Source organism: Lathyrus oleraceus, chromosome 5 (genome assembly GCF_024323335.1).
Source record: "Lathyrus oleraceus cultivar Zhongwan6 chromosome 5, CAAS_Psat_ZW6_1.0, whole genome shotgun sequence".
Lineage (NCBI taxonomy): Eukaryota > Viridiplantae > Streptophyta > Magnoliopsida > Fabales > Fabaceae > Lathyrus > Lathyrus oleraceus.
Genome location: NC_066583.1, coordinates 178,776,942 through 178,793,796, shown reverse-complemented (window position 1 = coordinate 178,793,796; position 16,855 = coordinate 178,776,942). Strand labels below are relative to the sequence as shown.

General features: G+C 39.0%; 1 protein-coding gene across 1 annotated transcript; it reads right to left on the bottom strand.

The window, feature by feature from the left end:
- Window positions 1-12,840: 12,840 nt before the first annotated feature.
- LOC127079558 (uncharacterized) lies at window positions 12,841-14,579 on the bottom strand. The gene is made up of 3 exons (XM_051019943.1): window positions 13,647-14,579; window positions 12,890-13,160; window positions 12,841-12,845 (listed from the first exon to the last, which is right to left on the bottom strand). The coding sequence occupies exons 1-3, from the start codon at window positions 14,577-14,579 to the stop codon at window positions 12,841-12,843; spliced, it is 1,209 nt and encodes a 402-aa protein (XP_050875900.1).
- Window positions 14,580-16,855: the final 2,276 nt, after the last annotated feature.

Genomic DNA, 16,855 nt, shown 5'->3' with positions numbered 1-16,855 from the left:
TGGGGCAAATCATCTCAGACCATGTCATGGTATAATTCCTCCCAAGGTTTCCTTTTGAGGAAGATTACTTTGAATACCCTACAAATTGGGACAGAGCAAGAGCATTCTCATTTTGCATTGATTACGTCGCTACGCTCATGAAATCATTTGCAAGCTTGTCATGGCGTACCAGGCAGAGAAGTAGAAGTTCTCTTGGGAACAAAGACACAGGTCCAACTGAGGATCAAACTTGGGGCACCAAGAGCATACGCATCTATCCTCCGATGATAGCATCTTCAAATTTCGAGTGTCGGGAAGTCGAATCCTTTCCCAAACCATAAGTCCAATCTCTATTGGCAACTACCAAAAAACCAAAGTCCTCTTTGTTGGCATCATCATAAATTCAAATCCAATCAGTATTGGTACCCAAAATATCTCACCTTCAAAAAAGGGAGACCAACCCAGAAACTAATCACCAGCTGGCATTTCCAAATGCATTGCATGCAACATACATGCATGACTTTCCTGCCAAGGTAGGAAGTCCCATATCGAAAAAGGAGTTCTCTCACCGAGACGAAAAGATTGCATCAAGTTAACACACATCATATGCATACAAAGTCAAGCATCGTCCATCAACCCTTTGATGATGACTATCTTTCATCAACCCTTTGATGATGTCATCAAACCTTTGATGATGATATTACCTAAGCACCCTTTCCATCAACTCTTTGATGACGCCATTCCACTTCCCATCAACCCGTTGATGGAGATACCCCCTTTCGTCAACCCTTTGACGATGCCAAATTGTTTTCCCATCAACTCTTTGATGACGACAGTCTTCCCATAAATTCTTTGATGACGATAATCCTTTCCATCAACTTTTTGATGATGATAATCATTTCCCATCAACTCTTTGATGACGACAATCATTTCTCATCAACTCTTTGATGATGACAATCCTTTCCATCAACTCTTTGATAACGACAATCCTTTCCATCAACTCTTTGATGACGACAATCATTTCCCATCAACTCTTTGATGACGACAGTCCTTTCATCAACTCTTTGATGACGACAACCCTTTCATCAACTCTTTGATGCCTCCGTCAAACCTTTGACGATGACAATTGTTGTCCCATCAACTCTTTGATGACGACCTTCCTTTTCAATCAACTCTTTGACCAGGACAATTGTTATTTCATAAACCTTTGAAGTCAGATCCCCACAAAAGCCTTATCAAAAACCCAACCACACTTGGTGTACCCAAATACATCTCGACCGTTGCATAAACTCCATCCTCATTTTTGCATAAATAATCATTCATTACATCACATCGCATCAGAAAACACATAGCACATTCCATTGAGGTGGAGCATTACGCCATACAAGATAAACATGCATAAATGCATAAAAGTCTTTCTCGAAAGCATAAAAGAATCCTCCAATGAGACACCTTTCCTCCCCAGTGAGAACATTATGGTATTCCCCGCAGGTTTTTCGAGATATCCCCTGTGTGTGGCCTTTTGCAAACTGTAAGACCCCAATTTTGGGCCCTAAGATCCCTCATGGCCCATATCATTCATATCATAACCTCAAGGATCATTGCATGCCTTTGTCCCCTCCTAGTGGGTAGGTTGCCTTGTAGGTTGATTTCTTGATCACCAAGCATACTTTGCATTTGTATATCTTTGCTTTCATGTGTTTATCATTCAAAAAGTACAAAAATATTGTCAGTCTAACCTTGTTGATTGCAGATGAAGCAATTAGGTCAAAGTCAGTCAACAGTCAGTCAAAGCAATGGATGGTGACCATTCTTGCAGAATTTGGGCACCATGATCAATAATCAAAGGTTCATACAACTTGAGACATCATTTGAAGTCAAGTTCTCAAGGAATTAGGGTTTGGATTTCATCAGAAGTGGTCCAGTCATCCAAAACCCTAGAAAAGTCAAACTTGGTCAACTGAGGATTTAATCAGAGATTTGATGGATAGAATTGATCTGAAGGAGCTCATTCATGCTTGTATAAGCCTCATCTATCATGTCAAACCTCATCATGGAAGAAAATCAAGTCAAACAGAAAATTTTCCAGAAATAGAAAGTGGACCTGTAATTTCAACTGCCAAAAATGGAAACTTCTTGATCTTAAACTTACATCATGATACAAGCTTCAAATGAATTTTTGCCCAACATAAAAGTTGAAGATCTTGTTCTCCCATTTTCAAAAAGTCCAAGAACTCTCAAATCCCATGTGTGGTTGTCAAGATATGATCAATTCAATTTCAGAAATTTTTGAACTTCACAGGACCATATCTCTCAAACCATAAGGCCAAATTTGGTGGGGTTTTTTCCTACAAACCACATTTTTCATCCTCTTTCCAAAAATATAAATTTCATGCACCAAAACCCTACCAATCAAAATGGCATTTTTGGACCTTTTTCATTTAAATTCAAAGTTTGACCAAACTTTGACTTTTTGATTTATGGACTTTTTCTTAATTTGGCCAATTGGGAAATGTTGTAAATCATATTTGTGACTTGCCTCAAGCCTTAAATCATGTCCATACCATCATTCCACCACCATTTTGGACCAAAAGGCAAAGTTGGCAAATTGTACAATTGGTTTCATCAAGTAAAAGCAAGGTACAGCAATTCATGAAGCAACAACAAACAGCAGAGTTTTGGTCTGCTAGCAGCCTGTCTAAAGGCCCACTCGACCAATTCACCCCTCCATTTTCCATTTCTGCACCAACTTGGCACTTTTGGCAAATTAGTTTCAAAGAGTAAATCAAGTACAGCAGTTCTGCAGCACACACAAAACAGCAATTGGCAAGGTCATTTACAGCTGTTTGCAAGCCCACTCGACCAAGTATTGCACCTCCCTTGTTCACTTGTACACAATTAGCAAAATGGCCAATACTTCATTTCACACTAAATCAATTTAGCACATGGATTAAGGACCTAAAATAGAAATATATAAGCCTTGTTTCTGCACAAAACAACCCTAGTTTTTGACAGCCACCAAACAGAAAAACACATATTCTCCTTCTTGCATTTTGGCATTTTAGCAAGATTCTGCAAAACCCTTGAAGAAACTCGAGTAACCTTCATCCCTTCATCATCCAAACCACATTTTGAAGCTTAATCAACATCCATTCCCCTGCTGTAACAGCTCTTTCTCACTCTGCTTTTCATCAAGCTCAACAATGGCCAAACAAGTTTTGGAAGCTTCAAAGCCTTGCTGAGTGCGTTTCCTTCAAGGTTCCATCACTCCATAACATTGTGAGCGCCTGTTTACACTCGAATCAACCAAAACAGCACTGCCTCTGCTTCTGCTCTTCACATTGGTAAACTTTCGAATCCTTCATTTTCCAAATCCATGCTATGCCTTGTGTTGTTCATGATGTGCTGAAGCCCATGCAGTTTGAATTATTGAAAATAATCGACTATGCTGTGTGAAATTTGAATTTCATTGTTTATGCTCAAATGAGTTTCTGTTCGATTTGCTTTACCCATGTTGATTTAGAAAAAATGGCTACCATATTTGTATTGCTTGATGTTTGCTGAAGCTAATGATATGCTTGTTCAAACTTTCTGGGTTTGTTGAAATTTCATGATGAATGTATGTTGCTGCTGTTACATGAACCTACCATGCCCAAAATTCCCTTGGTTATGTTGGTTTTGCTGTTAGTTGATGAGGTTTCATGGCCACGATCATGTGTTAAATGTTGTTGTTCATGTTGATGATTGACTGATGAATGTTGGAGATGATGATATGCTGCTGTTAAACCTGCCCTGTCCAGATTTTTTCCATGATTAATATTTGCTTTGTTGTTGTTTGATGTTATATGATATTAGTTATTGCATGAACATTGATGCTGGTATGTTTATTTTGTTCATGGTTGATAAATGATGATGAATGCATGCTGCTATTGCTGAACCCTGTAGCTAGAAACCCTAGGTTTGTCCAAACTTGCATGAGCCGTGTTGATTTGGTGCATGAGGTTGCATGAAGGTTACTACACCATATGCCATGTTTCTGCATGATGCTATTGAATTTCGTGATTAATGATGAATGTTGGAGATACCATGAAGTGCCCTGCTGTTATGCTTGAACCCAGAAAAAACCATATGTTTTGTGATACATACTGATTGTTGCTGCATAAACCATACTGCTGTGTTTAAACCCTATCATTTCCAGATTTCCCATGTTTGTGTTTGTTTGGTTGTTAGCTGGTGTTGTTTAATGATGAGGCTACATTGCTTTGTTTTGGATTGTTGATGTTGGTCACAGTTGATGCTTGAATGATGAACAATTGATGTTGGAATTGTATGTTGCTGCCAAATCCTAAAAATGCATGAGAACCCAGAATCGTGTTTGCCTTCGACTGTTGTTGTAGCCCATGTTGCATGATGCATTTCAATGTATGCTGTTGTGATTGCTTGAACGAACTAGGTTTGATCATTGTTAATGAACATGATACCATGAGCCATGCTGTTAGAAACCCTAAGGGTTTATGTGAAAACCAGAAAATTTGAGTTGTTTGGCTGTGCACTGTTTCATTGGCTGAGAGCCAATCAAAACATTTCATTTGCCTTGCCAAAACGCTGCAGTTTAGTTAAGTGGGACGCCTATTTACACTTCTGCCATCCAGTTGACCATGTTTGACCCCATTTGCCATGCTATCTTGTTCATACTTCATCCATTATTCACTCAACTTAAACAATTCATTTCTCTTTCAATTTTCATCCAAAAATCATGAAACTTTTTGCATCATGTCCATGAAGATGTCTAGTATTTTATTGTGATTTTTAATTAATTTTCCAATGGCTGGATTTTAATTGATAATTATTTTCTTGACATGTATGCCAAAATGACACCCTTTGCCATTTCAATTGTGAAATTGTCATGTTGTATCCAATAAGCCTAAAAATTTTTGTGGTAAAACTAGACACATTGACCTTTGTTTCCATATAGAGTTTGTGGATTTCTCATTTGTGGTTTGATAGATATGAATTTTTGAACTAGGGTGTGACAATTTGTGTCACACCAATGATATGCAAATGTATGATTTTTGTTCACATGCTTCCCTACATCCAATTGACCCCAAATTTTGCATGAATGACCTATCACATGTCTAGTTTGTGTATGAATTTTCTTGGAATTAATCTTGCTGTTTTCCATTTGATTGAGAATTTTCTTCCATACTTGGTCATTTGTTGACTTTTTGTGCTATGCCTTGCCAAATCTTTTGTGAAATTCCCAAATCTTATTGTATGATCATGAAATTTCATATGTGATAACTAGACATCTCAAGCTTTGCATTGGTGTTAATCTCACTCATTTCTCTTCTGTTTTCAATTTGATATGATTTTTTGAAGTTGACCCATGTTTGTTGACCTTCATTATGCATGCTTGAATTTGGTTTGACTTCATGATTTTAATTGACTGCCTTCCTCTCATCCAAATGCCATGAAATTTGACATGCTTGCCATGCTAGATGTTAGGATTGAGTGTGATTTATTTGATAATTTTTGAGAATGTTTGGGTTGACTTTTGATTGAAGTCTTGCTGTTGACCTATTTGTGCTTCTTATTGCCATGCTTTGCACTCTTTTGTGCATAAAATGACAATGATGCATGATATAATTATGAATCCAATTGAGAATGCTTCTTGAATGTTTAGACTTGGTTTGGGTTGACTTTTCCTTGCTGCCTTGACTTTTTCTTTCATCTTTGACCCTAGGCTAGTCCTAGTGGTCTTCTAAGCTTATGTTGAGTTCATCTGTTTCAGGTTAAGCACCAATGCCTTGAGGATCATTCAAATGTGTTTTAGTTTGATTGTTTAATGTGCTAACCTTTGTTTTGTAGGTGACTCATATGCTTGAGTCTTTGTGCCTTGCACAATTGATCCCTCTGTGGTTGACTTTTGTTTATCCATTTGCCTTTGATTTTGACTGTTGAACTGTTTGCTAATAAGTTTGACTTTTTCAGGTACTTTAGTTGCCTAAGTTCTTTGAACTTGCTTGCTTTGCTATTTAGAATTTGCTTTGAGGTATAAACATTTCTTCTTCATGTAGTCTGGAGACCCGGTCTGTTATTTGACCGGGCAAACTGTCTGAAGCCCTCCTTAAGAGGCAATGCCTGTGTTTGTTTAAATTTGTCCCAAGCAGGAAAAGTCCTTCAAGTAAGGCAATTGGTGGAAGGTAGGGATAAGCAATCTATCCCCCACTATTCAGTGTGTCCTCTCTTTGCTCCCATTACATGGTTGAAGCATTGAGACAAAAACCCAAGATCTAATCGAGTCAATAAAGGGGAAAGAGTTCCATCTTTCTGAACTCCCCCACTTTCTATTATCTGATGCTCTCTCTGATCTGAGATAGAAGCAATGAGGCACACCCCTCATCTCCTTTTCATCTGCTTCACCTTAGCCTCTCAATGGCAAGGTTAAGAGCGACCTTTACCCATTACAGTGGACTTTCAAAGTCAAACCCTCTTGTATGAGCCCCCTTGCTTTGGCTATAGAGTGTGCTGTTTGATATTCATTGATTGATTGATTGCTTCATGTGCACTTGTTTGCCTGTATGCTATGCATTTATCATCATCATCAATTGCCATTAGTGCATGATCATCTCATTTGTCTTTGTGACATTATCATTGTTGTTTGCCCATTGAGGACAATTGTAAGACCATCCATTGGCCATTGCTCCTATGATATGGAAGTGAGTATAAGACCATCACCTTGGCCACTCATCTTATCTTTGCCTGATGCATTTACTTGATTGTATGTGAGGAAGCAACTGTAAGTCCCTGCAAGTTGGCATTTGCTCTCCTATGATCACATGTTGTTTTGTTTGTTTGTATGTGAGGATACAGTTATAAGTCCCTGTAAGTTGGCATCTGTTATCCTGTGATCATAGTTTGTTTTATCTGTTTGTATGTGAGGTTGCAGTTATAAGTCCCTGTAAGTTGGCATCTGCTTTCCTGTGATCATAGTTTGTTCATCTGTTTGTATGTGAGGAAGCAACTGTAAGTCCCTGCAAGTTGGCATTTGCATTCCTGTGATCATATTGTTGCTTTTGTTCTTGTATGTGAGGATCCATTGTAAGTCCCTGTAATGTGGCATTGGTTTTCCTAGGACCATACTGTGGAGTTAACCTAAGTCCAGACAGATTGGCAGTTGATTTCCATGTTTCATCTTTGTTTTCTTTTGAGGAGATTAGTGTAAGTCCATTGAGTGGCTTCTGGTATCCTGTTCTATTTTAGGAGACTGGTGTAAATCCATCTATTGGTATCCGGTATCCGCTTTTTATTTCTTTGCTTGAGGAGATTAGTGTAAGACCATAGAGTGGCCTCTGATATCCCGTTTTGTTTTAGGAGATTGGTATAAGACCATTGATTGGCATCCGATATCCGCTTTTCTTTTGCTTTGTTTGTTTATTATTATCCATTGCATTCCAAAAGGACACACTTGAATCATCTGCTATATGATTTCAAGAAGTGAACCTTCTAAGAAGTTTTACTATCCATCCTCATCCATTCATCATTCATTATGTCCTAGACTTTTTCACACTTTATCTTTCAAATTTGACATAAGTGTTGTGCAAACATCTTCATGTTTTTTTCAAACTAAAAACCTGGACTCAAGTCCTTGACTTTTTTCAAACTCCATTTCATAATACTTCTTCAAACCAATCTTAATCATACTTTGACTTCATTTTCATAATCACAATCAATTAACTTCACTCATTCACTTGTTTTGGCTCTGTCCATTGTTAATCTTTTCATGCATTAGCCATAGGTTTCAATTATCTTTGTGGTTGATGTAAATCTTGCCTATCCTTAGTGAGTCGACAGTAAGACTTCCGTACTTCAAACAGGGCTAACCCCTCTAGTACGTCGAAGCTATCCTCGCATGGTGGATGTTGTTTTTTGGTCGAGTTTTCTCCCATTGATAATGAAAAGCCTCAGTGCTTGTGTTTAAAACTGAATCCACCAACTTTTGGAAATCTTTTAGCCGAACTACGGCGTTTTGATCCTTACCTTTGATGGAAGGTACGTAGGCAGCGGGTTCATCCGTTCAAACCCAATAATCCAATAAAACTTGTACATTCTTTTCTCATCATCCCAATCATGTTTGCACAATGTTTATGTTATAACAAATAACAATTTAGTACAACAAGTGTGAAAAGGGCTCCCTAGGAGTACCTAGGACGTAGTGGGTGCCTAACACCTTCCCATTGCGTAATTTACCCCTTACCCAGACTCTCTGATCTTTTTATTAGTTTTCTACGTGTAAAACTTCTTAGGCTTTTGTTCGCTTTTTAGCCAATCCTTTGGATAAATAAAAGTGCGGTGGCGACTCGAAATTTCAATGTATCTCCTAGCTTATGATTTAATCGATAGATCATATAGCGACGAATACACCGCTACACAAACACCTTGGGAATCTTCAACCAGACGCTTACCTTTCGTAAGCGGTCCCTTGCCTTTTGCATGTGAGGTCCCTCATTTCATTTTCAATACCCTCCCGTATTGATCTCCAACACTCGTCCATGTTGTTATCTTTCTTCAGTACCCATCCGTATTGATCTTCAACACTCGTCCGTGTTGGTCCATTTTTAGTACCCGTCCGTATTGACCTTCAACACTCATCCGTGTTGGTCTTCTTTTTCAAAACTCGTTCGTGTTGATCCCTAGGGAAGTCGCCATCTTTTGACACTCATCCTTATTGGCCTTCTTTCTTCAATACCCGTATTGATCTTAACACCCGTCCGTGTTGATACCTTCTTTTTCCATACTCGTCTGTTTTGGTCCTTAACACCCGTCCGTATTGATCTATGTCACCCGTCTGTGCCTAGATCTCCAACACTCGACTGTGTTGTCCTTTTTCCAGTACTTGTTTGTATTGATCTTCAACACTCATCCATGTTGCTACCTTCTTTCAATACCCGTATGTATTGACCTCCCTCACTCGTCTGTGTGGACTTCAACTTCCTTCTTGACCTTTTGTCAAGAAGTTCTCACTACCTTTTATGTGAGAATCCCCAGCCGACCTCTGTCTAAGAGTTCTCGTTACCTTTTGTGCGAGAATCTCATCCCCCATTTTTCTTCTTAACCTTTTGTTAAGAAGTTCTCACTACCTTTTATGTGAGAAATTCAATCATCTTTCTTCTTAACCTTTTGTTTGGAAGACCCCTTCTCTTGTGCAAAGGAGTCGTTGCTTATCCTTTCCAGTTTTCTTCTTAACCCTCTGTTGTGAAGTTTCTCATTACCTTTTATATGAGAGATCATATGCAGCTTCAAGCGCCTTCTTAACCCTCTGTTGAGAAGTTTCTCATTACCTTTTGTATGAGAGATCATATCCAGCTTCATGCGCCTTCTTAACCCTCTGTTGAGAAGTTTCTCATTACCTTTTGTAAGAGAGATCATATCCAGCTTCATGCGCCTTCTTAACCCTCTGTTGAGAAGTTTCTCATTACCTTTTGTATGAGAGATCATATCCAGCTTCATGCGCCTTCTTAACCCTCTGTTAAGAAGTTTCTCATCACCTTTTGTATGAGAAATCCTTTCACCTTTCTTCTTAACCGTCTGTTAATAAGTTTCTCATTACCTTTCGTATGAGAAATCCACCTCAGCTTTCTTCTTAACCTTTTGTTAAGAAGTTCTCACTACCTTTTGTGTGAGAATCCCCAGCCGACCTTGGGTCTAAGGGTTCCCGTTATCTTTTGTACGAGAATCTAATCCCCTTTTCTTCTTAACCTTTTGTTAAGGAGTTCTCACTACCTTTTGTGTAAGAAATTCAATCATCTTTCTTCTTAACCTTTTGTTTGGAAGACTCATTCTCTTGTGCAAAGGAGTCGTTGCTACCTATTATGCACGAAAATCATTTCCCCAGCAAGGTCGTACCATTCCCATTTTTTTCTTAACCTTTTGTTAAGGAGTTCTCATCACCTTTTGTGTGAGAAGCCTGTTCTCCTTTTCTTAACTGTATTTGAAGATTCTGTTTCACTTGCTAAGAAGCCGTTGTTGTCTGTTGCAAGAGAAGGTCGCTTCTCAGTTGAGTTGCTTGCCTTTGGCAAGATGTCTCTCTGCCTTTCGCAGAAGATCTCATTTCAATCCTTTTTGTCCACCGGTACTTGCCTTTTGCAAACACCTAGTTCTTTTTACATTCGCGGAATCCTGCGGGAATACCTCGATTTCAAGCCAAAACTCGTTAGTGGAGGCGAGAAAAAAAAAGGAATGAGGAATATAGAGAAAGACACGAAAAAAGAGATTAACATACATGACATATCGCATATAGCATGCATGACTTCCTAAAGCATCTCACTGAATAACTTCTTATAATACCGTGCATCTCACTCATTTCATTCATTCCCTGCGGGCAAATTTCTTGGCTATTTTTAGTATTTAATCCTCTCCTACCATGAATGTTTGAAAGCAGTTTCTATTCATACCTTCAGGTCCGAGAAGATTAGATAGGGGCAACTATCATACCCCAAAATTTGCCCTTCTTTTCACTTTTTCATCTGACTATAACTTGATATCCATTCTAACCTCATTCATACTCATTCATGTGCATACATTCATTCATGATTAACATCGGCTGACATGTATCATGGATTTAGGGTTGGTGGTTGATAAAATCGGGGTTTTGGATTGAAGTTTATGGCATTGCACGTCATATGGATTGAAATTCTGGTTCATGGTTTTGCTATTCGAGGATCTTGTGTACGAACTGTTGTTTGGTCGATGTTCACCTGAATTGATTCATGGCATTGACACAAGTCGTTGGTTCAGGATATTATGATCCATATTCGTTTGTCCATGAGAAAATACGCATTTTTGACTGTGTTGACTTTTTGGTCAACCATTTGACCAAAGTCAACCATCAACCTCTGAATTTTTAATCATGTGATCCGTAGTCGTCCCGTCATTTTCGAATTAATTCTAGAAGTTGTGAATGGATTTTAATATGAAATTCTGGTATCAGATATAAGATGTCGAATGTAATGTCACGACACTAATATCTGCTAATACACAATGGATAATTAAACAGAATTGTAAAGCAAATCACACAAGCAATTGTTAACCCAGTTTGGTGCAACTCGCCTACGTCTGGGGGCTACCAAGCCAGGAAGGAAATTCACTATAATAGAATTAGTTCAAAGACTATCCGTACACTTCCACAAGTTACAGTCTTTCTCACCTAATCTCTACCCGTGCAACTTCTACCTAAGCATTCTTAGATATGAGAACCCACTCACTTCCCTTACAATCACACACCCGTGATTTTAAACAACAATCCTTGTGAAAAGAAAATACTTTTCAATTACAAACTCTTGATTTTACTTCACAGTTTTAATCAAGAAGACACACTCTTGATCTTGCTTCAAAGCTTTGATCAAGAAGACAAATCAGTCCAATTCAATCATCAATGGATGACTTGAATGACCTACAGACACAAACCCTAGCTCTCTCTCTAAATTTTGCTCAGTCTTGGTTGTGTGTAAAAACAGGTTTTCTAAGTCCCTTTTTATAGAAGCATTGGACATTATGAAAACCCTAAATATATTTTCCAATCAAATCTTTTTATAACAACTGTATAGATCTCCTTGGAAAATAAACAAATCTGGTTGTAATCCCTGATTGAATGCGCCAGCTAGCCATATCTTCAAACAACCAATGATTGCCATTAATTGTGCAATCACAAAACACCAGACATTCATACTGAATGTTCCGTGTACAGGATGTCATGACATCGGGTCTGACATCCTAGAAAAATCCTGCATAATCCAATTTCCTTTTATAGCAGGTACAGCCATATCAGATATCATGACATTGTGTATGTCATCTGAAACAATCCTGCATGAACATGTCTTCCATATAAGCTCCAGCAGGTACAACCAATATCAGAAGCCTTGTCATTGTATGTGGCATTCTGAAACAATCCTGCTTGCATCTGTTCTTTAACTCCAGCAGGTACATAGGATATCTCATGTTAAGACATCACACATGACATCTTGTGAACACTCTTTATTTTACCAAAATTGCTGCCAACACTTAGAATCAACAAACTCCCCCTTTGGCAAATTTTGGCTAAAACATATATCTGTCCTTTTTGTTCACAAGGCAAACTATCAGCAGTTAAACAACTTAACAGTAGTTTAATCAACAGCAGAAACAAAACAATTACTAGCTATGGCTACTAGTAATACACACATGCACAAGGGTACTTCTCCTCCCCCTAAATCTGTGCAACAATCAACAGAATTACCAGTTATGGATGCAACTAGTAAGACACACAAATGCACAATGCACCAGGGTACTTCTTCTCCCCCTAAATCTGTGCATTCATCGAATAACAGCTACTGTAACTCCAGCACCTGTACCAGCCAGAATGTCATACTGACATCTGCTTCAACATCAGCACCTGTGCACCATATCAGACATCCTTTTTGACATCTGTAACAACCAGAATTACATTCTGTTTTAGCACCTGTGCACTTCTTTTAATAATAGTTGTCCTTCTGTCCAGCTACATACAACTTCCACATCAGCACTTCTCCCCCTTTTTAGTCAAAATTGACCAAAGGTGACCAATCAGACAAAATAAATGTCTATTAGCCTAGCAGAGAATGTTAGATCAGATGTTATAACATTAAGCATGTTAAAACAAAATATTCAGGAAGTACACACCATCATTATCCACAGCTGACAGCTGAGATAATGAACAAATTCAAGGAACTCTTTAAGAGCCCTAAATATTACATAACAGGCATCAATATGGACTGCCACAAAATACATAAAAAAACAATCAAGACAACAGCCTTCCAAACAGCAGCCCAGCTTCCACCACACCTCTCAGTCTTCAATTCAGGCAGGAACCATTAATCAGAAGAAGAAGTATCACCTTCACCTTCATCTTCATCTTCACCTGCACCTTCAGAGTCTTCTGAGCTTTCAGAACTGGATTGGGATCTTGTATTTGAGTCCTTTCCAGCCTTTTCTATTTCTTCCCTTTCCAGGCTACAAATGAGAACTTCTAAAGCTTCTTTTCTAGCCTTTGCCACCCTTATGCCATTGTCCAATTCTTTGCAAGTCTCTTTTAGTTGGTCAATCAAGCTTCCTTTAGATGTAGACTCTCTTCTGGCAGATATCATGACATCATTGACATGACTTCCCTCAAACAATTTATAATGTGTGGACAAAGGGGTTTTTCTCCTGCTTGGGATGTCACTTGTACTCAGAATCCCTGGTTGTTGGCTTAGGATAATGCCACAGATAAGGGAGGGGAAGTCAATGGGTAGTTTTACAGCATTTGTAGAAGCATGTCTAATGGTTTGATCAAATATGAACTTGCCAAAATCATAGTTAACCCTTATTCCAATTGCATGAATGATTCTTCCAAGATTGATGGAGATGGTAGAGGCATGATTAGTAGGAATCCAATTAGCTGAGCCAATATTGTGCAATATGGCATATTTAACACTGAGTTTTCCAGCTGATAAGTGATTCCTGCTAGGCCATTCCTTAACTTGGCCAGCTGTGATAACTCTACAGACCTCATTGTCTGTGGTCTCTAGGTCTACTCCTCCATCCGTTCCTCTTCCTAGGAACTTGTTGATGACACTTGGTGAGAATTTCACGCATTTTCCCCTTACAAACACCTTGCAAAAATCCCTGATGTTCTTTTCATGAATATCTTCAGGGATATTAACAATAAACTCTTTTACCAACCCCTCATAGCATTGGGGTAGGGTCACCACAGTCTTCATGAGTCCAGCATTCTTGATCAGCTCAATTATCTCCTTTACTTCTATAGCTTCTTGTCCAAGCTCTCTTTCAATGGCTACTCTTCTCTGAATGACATATTTCCACTTTGCTGCTCCATCTTTCATGTGAAAGGAGATTTTGTCAAGATGTACACCAGTAGCAGCAACAGTCTTGCCAGGAGATTTCTGACCAGCCTGCCTTTTTGCAGGGGAGATGTCTGGGACATCGTCTTTAACATCCTCCTCAGAATCAGAGTTGTCTCTTTCTTTTCTTTTTCCAACCTCAACCTTGCTCCAGGGTTTTGAGGGTCCTACTCCTGCAGTCCTTTTCACTCTAGCAACTCTCATTTTAGCCATACTTCTTCCTTTCTTAGTTCTCAGTTTCTCAACTACGCTAGGTTTAACCAGATGAACCAAAGGATCATCCTCTCCTTCAGTGCTTTCTTCCTCCAGATCAATAATATTTTCTTGAGGCACATTTTGTTTCTTGCTAGGTAGGGTTTTACCTAGAGAGCAAAGCCCTTCAGCAACCACCTCCTTTTCTGATCTAGATGAATCATCATCTTTATCTGCATGGGGTTCTCCCTCAGGGGAGGGTTCCCTTCTGAACAGAGGGGTAGAAACTCCTTCAACTTTATGTCCTTCACTCAGAATTCTCGTAACCAGTCTCCTTATAGCACGATCAGTGTAGTACATGTCTTTAGGAAGAGAGGAGTTACCAGAGGTATTACCTTGCTTATCTCCAACCTTGGAGGAAGTACCAGTGGTGTCGCCCGGTATCATGCACAGAGGAGTGACGTCCATTATGTCTTTATCTACAAACTCCATAGATGGAGTCTTTGCATATTGGGAGGATTTGGTACCAGATGATGATGGATGTTAAGACATGTTGTAGGACTTTTGAGGAAAGTTTCTTTGCCCTAGCTGAGCTTTTCTTAGAAGTTGAATGGAAATGGCAGTTGCTGAGTTTAGGTAGCGTGTGCTAAGGGAATAAATACTATTTTCAAAACTTGGGAATGATTTATCATCAATGGGGCTCTTTCTTTTAAAAGGGCAGCCATTATTTTTATTTCTTTTATTTTTTCTTTTTAATTGCCATAATTTCTCAAGAGTCCAAATCCCTAATTTTCCTCCCTCATATTCAGTTTTACCTAAATTTCTTGCAAGCTTGTCTGCTAGTTCCAGTCCAAGCTTTAGACTTCTGAATTTGTCTTCCACAAATTTTCTAATGGAGTGACAATAGCTAGAACAGTACTTTGTCCATCTGTGTTGAGTCTGATTTTTGGACCTGGCTTCAGCATTCAGGAAGTCATAATAAAATGTTATGACATCGTGTGTGACATTGTATGCAATCAGTAATAGGTTCATCCAACCCAGTAGAGCCCTACTGCTATCATCTTCTGTACTTTTCACAGGTGTCATTCAAATCTTCTCAATATTGTCCTTGGCCTTTTTGCACAGAGTCCTTTGTGGCTTAGTCCCAACAGTTCCATTCTCCCTGTGACTGGTCAAATGTCCACCTGTTTGGTCTAATCTCTCAGGTTTTTTAGCCATCATAACCTTTTCTCCTCTGAGCTTCTGGTGTGACATCTTTGTATGACCTTTTCCCCAGCCTTGTTTTGCATCACTCTTGAGAGTATCTGTTCTCAACCAATACTTTAAGGGACAATCCAGTTGAGAGCTCCATATGTAGCAATTGTCTTTGGTCCTGATTCCTCTCATAATTACTTCACTCTTTATGTCCATGATTAGACATTCAGTTTTGGTGAAGTTAACATTCAAACCTTGATCACATAGTTGGCTGATGCTTATGAGGTTTGCAGTTAAGCCTTTGACTAGTAGAACTTTGTCAAGTCTAGGTGCTCCAACGCAATCAAGCTTACCTGTTCCCTTGATTTCACCTTTTGCTCCATTTCCAAAGGTTACATGACTTATAGTATGGTGATGCAGATCAGTTAGCAGGTCTTGGTTTCCAGTCATGTGTCTGGAGCATCCACTATCAAAGTACCATTCTTCTTTGGCTGAGATTCTGAGGGGAATGTGAGCTATCAGACTTGTGACATTAGTCTTAGGGACCCATTGCTTTTTGATGATAGGCATGTGATGTTTGGGTCTGAATTGATGGTGATCCTGATGATGAGCAGACCTAGGATAGCCATACAGTTTATAGCAGAAAGGCTTTAGATGACCAAATTTCCCACAGTAATGGCATCTCCATCTTTGGTGTTTTCCTTTCAACTGTTTTCTCCATTGGTGTTGTGACATATAATGTGACATCACAGGTTGTTGAATGCACTTAAGTTTGGCTTGAGGTTTGACACCAGTGTCACTGCTCTCAGGTTTTGAGTTATTATACCCAATGCCAGATTTGTCTCCTGTTATTTGTCCAGTTTGAAGAATCTTGTCTAAGGAGTCAGACCCATTGCTTAACATCCTTACATACTTGGTCATCTCTTCTAATTTAGAATTTTGAAACATGACTTCAGTCTTCAATTTTGAGATGGTTTTTGCATGGTCTGCCTTCTCACTTTCCAGCTGTGCTATCTTCTGATTTTCAGCTTGTGGATTTTTGTCTAGCTTGGCATTCAGAACCACTGCTTCTGTTTGTAACTTGGAGATGGTTTCCAAGTACTCTATCTTCTCGTTCTCAAGTTGAGTAATTTCCTTCTTCTGGCTATCAACCTGTTTGCACAGCTCTACACTTCTGTGACACAACTTTATGTAGGTAGATGCCAATTCTTCAAAGGTAACTTCATCATCACTTGAGTCTTCATCAGACCCCCATCTTCCTGTCAAAGCAGTCACAAGATTTGCAGTCTCTTCAGTATCACTCTCATCAGACCATGTGGCAGCAAGACTCATCTTCTGTTTCTTGAGGTAGGTACCACATTCAGTCCTGATGTGTCCATACCCATCACATTCATAACACTGAACCTCTTTTCCTTCTTTGAGCTTCTCATCTGCTCTTGCTCTTTTTCCAACATTGTTGGATTTACTGATGTCAGATGAGATGTTCTTGACATTTGCCTTTGATCTTACATCCATCTTTTTCAACAGTTTATTGAACTGCCTTCCCAACATAGCTACTTCATTGACAAGATCTT

Excerpts from the sequence above, each read along its gene's own strand:
- LOC127079558 (XM_051019943.1), bottom strand. The coding sequence starts at position 14,579 with ATGGAGTTTGTAGATAAAGACATAATGGACGTCACTCCTCTGTGCATG. Across the intron at positions 13,161-13,646 it reads ACATCAGGGATTTTTGCAAG|GGAAGTCATGTCAATGATGT; the intron begins GTGTTTGTAAGG and ends AAATTGTTTGAG.